Source organism: Choloepus didactylus, chromosome 16, assembly GCF_015220235.1.
Source record: "Choloepus didactylus isolate mChoDid1 chromosome 16, mChoDid1.pri, whole genome shotgun sequence".
In the NCBI taxonomy this organism is placed as follows: domain Eukaryota; kingdom Metazoa; phylum Chordata; class Mammalia; order Pilosa; family Megalonychidae; genus Choloepus; species Choloepus didactylus.
Genome location: NC_051322.1, coordinates 20,957,026 through 20,964,419, shown reverse-complemented (window position 1 = coordinate 20,964,419; position 7,394 = coordinate 20,957,026). Strand labels below are relative to the sequence as shown.

The 7,394-nt window shown below is 44.1% G+C and overlaps 1 protein-coding gene across 1 annotated transcript in view; it reads right to left on the bottom strand.

The window, feature by feature from the left end:
- Positions 1-2,983: 2,983 nt before the first annotated feature.
- CCBE1 (collagen and calcium binding EGF domains 1) overlaps positions 2,984-7,394 on the bottom strand; it is a 258,391-nt gene continuing 253,980 nt past the window's right edge. The window contains exons 11-12 of the mRNA XM_037806021.1: positions 7,242-7,277; positions 2,984-5,711 (exon numbers count right to left, since the gene is read on the bottom strand). Coding sequence (XP_037661949.1) covers positions 5,475-5,711; positions 7,242-7,277 — 273 coding nt within the window. The 3' untranslated portion in view covers positions 2,984-5,474. The remainder of the gene's footprint in view (positions 5,712-7,241; positions 7,278-7,394) is intronic.

Sequence of the window (7,394 nt, the reverse complement as noted above, 5' to 3'; positions counted from 1 at the left end):
CCTGCCTCTGGCTGTCTCTCCAACTCACCTCCTACCCCTCGCCCCCTCGCTTGTTCTGTTCCAGCCACACGAACCTGAGCACACCCCTCCCTTCACTCAAGTCTGCTTAGACCCACCCCTTTTCTAAAGAACCCCCTAGCTCAGACACACCCACTCTCCATCACTCTTTCTACTTGACTTAACAGCACACTTTAACACTGATATATATACCCCTGTTTGTCTGCCAAGACCACAGGGTTTTCTTCATGAGGGCAGGACTCTGAACTCACCACCACTCTGCCCTTGGCCTTCAGTAAACTTCTGCTGAATGAAGTAAACAAGAATTTCAGATGGAAAGTACGCTCTTCCTGTCTTCCTCACATCTCTGCTGTCAGTTCTCCAGAATTCTGCGATTCACCGCTGTGTGCCCTGGCAGAGTTGCCTTTTCCTTGGAGATGCCCCAGCCCGAGGGCAGCTTACCATCCGGCCGCCCCATAACCACGCGTCCAGACGTGAGTGAGGCCGTGGAGATCTCTGCAGGCAGCTGGTGGTGGCTCAGGGTTTTGGGTTTCAAAAGCCTGACAAGCTTTTTCAAAATGCCAGTGTCCTACTGCGAAGAAACAAGCCTCAGATTCTACCGGGCATCCAGTCTGGAGTGCAGGAAGTTACCAACCAACTGCTCAATGGGACGTCGAGAGGCAGTGAGGGCCACCTGTCTCCCAGCTTTCGGTTCACGAAGCTGCTTTTTAAATTAAAAAAGGCTGGAGAGATCACCCAGACATGGTCTTCCAGATCTCCATGGACCGCTATTTCACCCAGAACATTCCTAAGGCTCTTCTCTGCCAAGGGTCGGGAGGTCTTTGGGGGCTGTGGAGTACACACTGCTGGGGGCTGGGTGACTGGGGAGGGAGGGGGATTCCCGCTGGCACGCGCTGTCACTGGCTCTCCTACCAGCCAGCACTTTCCCTTCAGAGCACTTATCGCACTTCGTAACTGCATATTTTTGTGATTATTTTGGTTGGAAGGATCCCTGTCTATTTTGCCAAAAAGTCCCAGAAGGATGGGAATTATTATTTTTTTGCTCCCCATTGCATCAGAAGGGAATAGCACACTGCCTGGCGTACACCATGGACTTAATAAATACATGCTAGATAAATGAAAATGAGAGGTATAAATATAGGTTAACTTCAGGGAGCTAATGGCATCCTGCCAAAGGGTGCTAAAATCCCTTACAAGTCGCCTCCTCCTTTTTATTATAGAGTGCTGTCTCCCTTATGGCCTGATTGATGAAAACTTCCTTCCCCTTCTCTTCACGTAGAGAACTTGAGGTACCAACTTGTGGGGCTTCCTCCCCCAGCTCTATTTTATTTTTAACTTTTTTTTTAGGCAGTCTTTTTTTTTTTTTTTTTTTTTTAACTCCAAGGGAAATCTTATATGGAATTCTAATCCAAAACAGAACAAAACTGATCTGGGTGCAGTGGGAGTAGGGAGACTAGAACCTTCTTAGGCCCCCTTTGTGAATCCCAAGGCACCTCCAAGGAGCCCCACAGAGTCCTTGTTTGAAAACCCCACCCTCAGGGTCCCAGAGATCCCTACGACTGGGGAATTAGGCCTTGGAGACTCAGGCTTGGTGGAACTGGGCTTTCAGACCTACATTTAGACTCAGATGCTCAAGCCACACTCAGGCCCCGGAGGTAGTAGATCCGGAATCAGACTCCATCTCCTCCTTCCCCAGGACCTGGTGTCACGACAAAACACAGGCAGCCACATAAAAAAAACTTTGTTATAAGCATATATAATCGGATCAAATGCTCCTTGCAGTGTAATATCCATAACTGTTTGAACACTATTTGACTGTGATATGGACTGTTACAAATAATGAGCCAATAGCTGCTGAAGTATGTGACTGGTTACAGGGAAGTAAAAAACTCATGATACACATGAAATTCCTCAGGCTGTTTGCTTTGGGAATCTAATAAAGAATGCTAGGATCCCTGGGGGATGATGAGAGGATAGTGTGGATATTTGTAAAAGGGTCATTTCCTATGATTTTTCTAAAAAAGCAGTAATATTTGTTGAAGGAGCAAGTAAAGTCCAAGGTTTTATGCTTTAACAATCACAGTCATTTAAAAAAAAATAAATGGAAAATTATTTTTTTGATTTGTTGTGAAACATACATGCTGACTGTGCCAGGAAATATTTCATCTATTTCCCTGAATTCATCATTAATAACTTTAGATGGCTCTATCCAAGTCGTTGTTTAATCCAGATTTCTCTAAGTGATTTTCCTTTTCAGGAAGGTTATCTGCAAGATTTACGTTTGCCCAGTGAGGCTGGGTGGTTGTTCCTGGTATGGGCTGGGCAGGAGGGAGGAAGAGGGGCACCGAGGGAAAGAGAAGGGGATGCCTGGAGTCCATCCTGCGTGCCCTAGCACAGGGCTCACAAAGCCAAGCCTCGTCAGGAACCCTGGAGAGGGGGCATGATCAGACAGGGGGGCCTTCCTTGGTATCTGGTGGTGAAATACTCACCGTGTCCCCCTCCCCTGCAGTGCACTTGTTTCCCTACCAGGCTGGGACACGATGCCTGAGGTTGGACAGTAGGAAGGATGTCAGTTGGCCAGTTCATTCTGTGGCAGGAGTGGGCATTGGGAGGAGAGAGAAGGCAGCACCCCCTTTGTACCCCCCATGCCTTTTTGGCATAGTAAAGCTTATTGCTCCCTCTGGAGTTGGGAAGGGGAAAGGAATTTTCCTAAACTAAATGTATGCCCTCCCTGCACTATTTTCAACAGATCTTTATTACCATTGCTTTCCAAAACCAGAAATCATCTATGAAGTCCTAGTCTGAGTCCTAATTATGAGGGTGCAAAAAACTGAGGTGAACATTTCTACCAAAGAGTTGAGGTGGAGTGCAAAGATCTTTTTGTTCCCCACGCAACATAAAGCAGCTTAGTTTTGTATTAGTTTCAGACAGTGACACTTTGATTTTTCTATGCATCACTAAAAAATACATTAGGAAAAATAATTCTTTATTGTGTCTTTGAAAAATATAATTTGGGCATACAGGGTACATTTTTAATCCTGTGGTAGTAGTCCATGTTTTGAAAGTCTGAGGATTAATAATTATTTTATGAATTGACCTGGTCTTGCAGATTGAAGTTATAAAATACAGGCTATTTTGGGTTTACTGGAAAATATTGTCAAGAATAGCCTGATGAATCCCAAATATAACTACCTTCAGTTCATTCTTTTAATATATTATCCTAGCCTATGGCCAAACATGCAGTTTGGTTCTATTTTATGAGTTCTTTACAATAAAGAAGAATATTCTGTATTTCTAAACACAGTTCATTGGTAAGAGAAAGAAAAGGTAATAAAATTCTTCATTAAAAAATCAAAGTTAGAAAGGCTCTATGCATAATGCCTGTGCATAGTTTTCTTCGGCATTCATCCATCCACATCCTTTAAATACTGTGCTCCCCAAGCAGGCAAACATTAAATACATTCCAGATGGGAATCAACAGCTGTTCCGCTCATCTCTTTGCCAACGCGGTTGGTGAGGCCTACTGTTGTGAAGGTCAGATTCTGGAAAGACTGCAGGGGGAAAGAAAGGCGCTGGAAAAGGAGCATTGAGGATGTATTTTCTTTTGCCTCTAAAATGTTGGTGGAGGGTCCCTGGGGATTTTGCGTTAACAAGGCACAGTGAAGTGTCCAAGAAAGACAGCCATCGGCTGACTGACTGGGGTCCCATAATTCTAACACGGGAAAGAGGGAAGATGGTCACTGCCACTTGAGATTTGCCAACAGAGGCCCTTCCTCTCATTCTTAAGAGACACGATGAAAAATGGCAAAGACAAAAACAGGGGTGTTCTTTAAATGAGCTTTCACGATAGAAGAGTGAGATGATGTAGGCTAAAAGATCGAAAAAGAAAACCAAGAAATTTCTCAACCCTGTAAATTACAGGATGGGAAATGGGATCCCCAACATGAGCAAACATGAGTTAAGAGAATGATCCTGTGTGAGGCTCAAAATAAGGGAGAAGCTCTCCTGAGTAGGTGGGTAAAAAGCCATTCTGTGTGTGGAATGACAAAGTGGAGTTCAAGAAACCTGTAAGCTGCCCATTACACCAAGAGGTCCCCCAACGGCATTACAAAGGAGCAGATCCTCCAGCTGGTCTCTTGAGTACTCCTGCTCGTGTCTCTGAGTCCAGAAGGAGCCATTTCAGGAGTGTCCTTCCCCTGGGGATACCGAAACGCTCTGAGAAAACGCTCTGACTTTAATGGAGGTTTGGAAAAATGACTCTTTCTGAACCGCTTTCCACATTTACTGAGGAAGGAGAGCAAGCAAAAGGCCTGAAAGAACTGAAACTTGGACTAAACTCAGGAAATCAAGGAAAAATGGGAATAGAAGAGAAGGAAATATCTGCCTTACAAGGAGAAATGGGTTGTTTTTTCTCCCCACCCTAGAGAACTTTCTATGGTAATACTTCTCAATAACAGTTGCAAACTTGGCCAGCCCGAGACAAGAGCTTCTGATGCCCAAGGACAGCAAACTGACCTGTCTCTGCCCACCTGGCTTCAGGGGGAGGGGAGGATGTATCACCTCACTGCCCACTACCTATGCCATGCCACGTCCTTCCAACCTTGAGCCTCACTGCACATTTGAAGTGTCCTGGCAAATTGGGAACCTATTGTCTAACGGGAATCAGGTATTCCTTTCACTTACTGTGTTTTAAAAAGAGGATTTATTCCTACAGCTAGAGTAACTTTCTTCTCCACATAGGATACTTATGGGTGAATGTGGCATGAACCCTTAATAGTCATATTTGAATTTTTAAATGTGGCAACCTATATGACAGTAACTAAATGACCAGAGATTTTTCCATCTTTCCTAATCTCCACTCCCTCTTAATTCCCTCCTTTTCTTAACCAAATTGGGAAACACAGTTAGATGATGGGATGGAATACTGAAAATCTATTAGATGGGCACAGGAAAAAAATTATCCACCCAGGTGAATATTCACAGTTGGCCCATCCTCCTCTCCCCTTGACTTTCAATCCAAAAGGCCTAATTTTGAGGAGTAATAGTCTAATTTGGACACACCTATTTTTCTTAAGTAGCCTCATATTTTCTTCGTGCTCATCTTGCCATTTGTCCCTTTTTTATATTCTGCCAAGTTTTAAGACAGTATGAGAGTATTTAATTCAGAACTCCAGAAGTTCCTGAAAAAGTGGGAAGGAAAGGAAAAGTGTCAATGTCAACCACCCAAACTGGCTTTCCATGGGACGCATATAAATCTCATTTACTCCCTTAAGCCTCTAGTGGGCAACTCTGAAAAAAGTATTTGGATGAAGAGAAGTAGGTTGAAGACAGGAAAAAGGAAAATAAAAATATATCTTTTCTGTGTCCCAGTGTTTTTTTTCCTTCTTTAGATGATTAACTGCAGGTGAGAACTCTCCTTGTTTATTCTTCCTTTGGCATGAAGATGTTGGGATGCACTAAGGATAAAAGTTTCTGGGTGCTCCCACCAAGTCTCTTGTCTCAGTACTTTTTGGGTAGTCATCTCCAGAGCCGAACTCCATGGTTTCTGGATAGCTGGAAAATTCCTGAGGTGAAGGGAATTCCTCTGCTGAAGAGTGAGTCCTGCGACCGAACACCTTTTCCTGCAGATCGACGATGTCGTTACGGATGTCAGCCAGCATCAGTAGCAGGAAGTCGAAAGAACCAGGAGGACCCTGCACATATGGAAGGAATCAAAGCCAGAACACAGCAGACCCAACCCTTTGCAGCAGCACTCCCTCCAAGGGCTCCATGATCTGTCAGACCCGCTGCTTGTTGGCAGCTATTCAGTCGATAACTTTGTGCCTCGAGCTTTAGTGCCAACCTCACTTCTTACCCCTCCGAGCTCTAGCCTATCTCAAATCTGGTAAAATGAAAGAATATGAGAACAATCATTCTGGGTTAGTTTACAAAGAAACCCAGAAGGCAACAGAGTAGTAAGAGTTTGGGGTTCTGTGGTTTGAATCTCAGCAGAGATGCTTACTAGTTGTGTGATCCTGGGCAAGTTCCTTCACTTCTTTGGGCTTCAGTTTCCTCATCTGTAAAATGGGGCTAATAACAGCCCCAACTTCATGGAGTTTCATAGGGTTCATAAGTGAGGATTTAAATGAAGTAATACATGTAAAGGGCTGAGAACAGAAGAAATGTTATCTAATATTTTTTAAAAATGAAATTATTAAAATGTTTATATGGATGGTTAACTATAACTGCAACCTAAACGAAATGGAAAGTATGTTATAAAGACATGAATTCTTCAGCGGCTAGAAAAATTCCTACACAGGCTTCTTCACTTTTCTATTTATTGAACATCCTTTATAAAAATATCATACTTATTAAGCCTTACTTTCTAGGCATTGTTTTGTGGGGCTTGGTAAAAAAATGTTTAGGCGTGTTTGTTCTGGGCCCATTAGAAGCGTGCAGTAAAATCTGTGTCTATCACTCCCCCCACCCTACGCCCCTCTCCAGCCTGTGCTGGGGCTGCCGCCACCCTGAAGCAGCAGCTTGCATCTGTAAAGCACATAGAGACGTACAGCATGAGGACATCATTTGGGTCTCCCTATAAACACTGAGGTGTGACAGATCACTGGTGAGGAAAAGGGCGCCCAGAGACTCTAGGTGACGTGGCCACAGCTGAAGAGCTGACACGTGGATGAACCAAGATGGGAACCCAGACCTTTGACCTCTAAGGACACGGCTCTTTCTTCGTTCTTTAAAAATGACACTGACTTCTTCAAAGACATTGAAATTGCTTGAATTTTTTGTGCTTTTGGAAACCATTAATTTTCATGTTCGATCCAGCTAATTTTTTTGCAAGGTGCCAAGCAGCACTGTGTGCCTTTGCATTTTTTGGGAGGGGATGGTCATGATTTGATCCCTTAGATTCCCTCCCCAACCCTGGTCCTTTCAAATGTCTTATGACGCACTGAGAAACACACTCATGGCATACCGGAGTTTAGAATCTTAACAGAAGACATTCTAAATAAGGCTTAGCCATGATAAAAGACAAAATAACAACAGAAAACAAATTAAAAAAAAAATGAGCTGCTAAAGGCTTTCAAGACTCTTTTTCCTAACCACAGAGTTCTGTTCAGTTCTGTGACAGCTGAAGGGGCCGGCTTTTGCTAGTTAGACTGACTCCCAGCGCCATCAGACCTGCATCCTTGAGAGAATTTCCCTGGGGAAGCAGGGCAGCTGATGCTACTTACTGGAGACCCTCTGGGCCCGGGTGCTCCTCTCTGCCCCTGGAAACAGAAAGGCCAGGGTTAGCTTTCTGGACCATGTGGACGCTGCCAACCAGTCCCTAGTTAGACGCCTACCACCACCCTCTCCCTGCACAAAGCAACAAATATTTTCTCTTG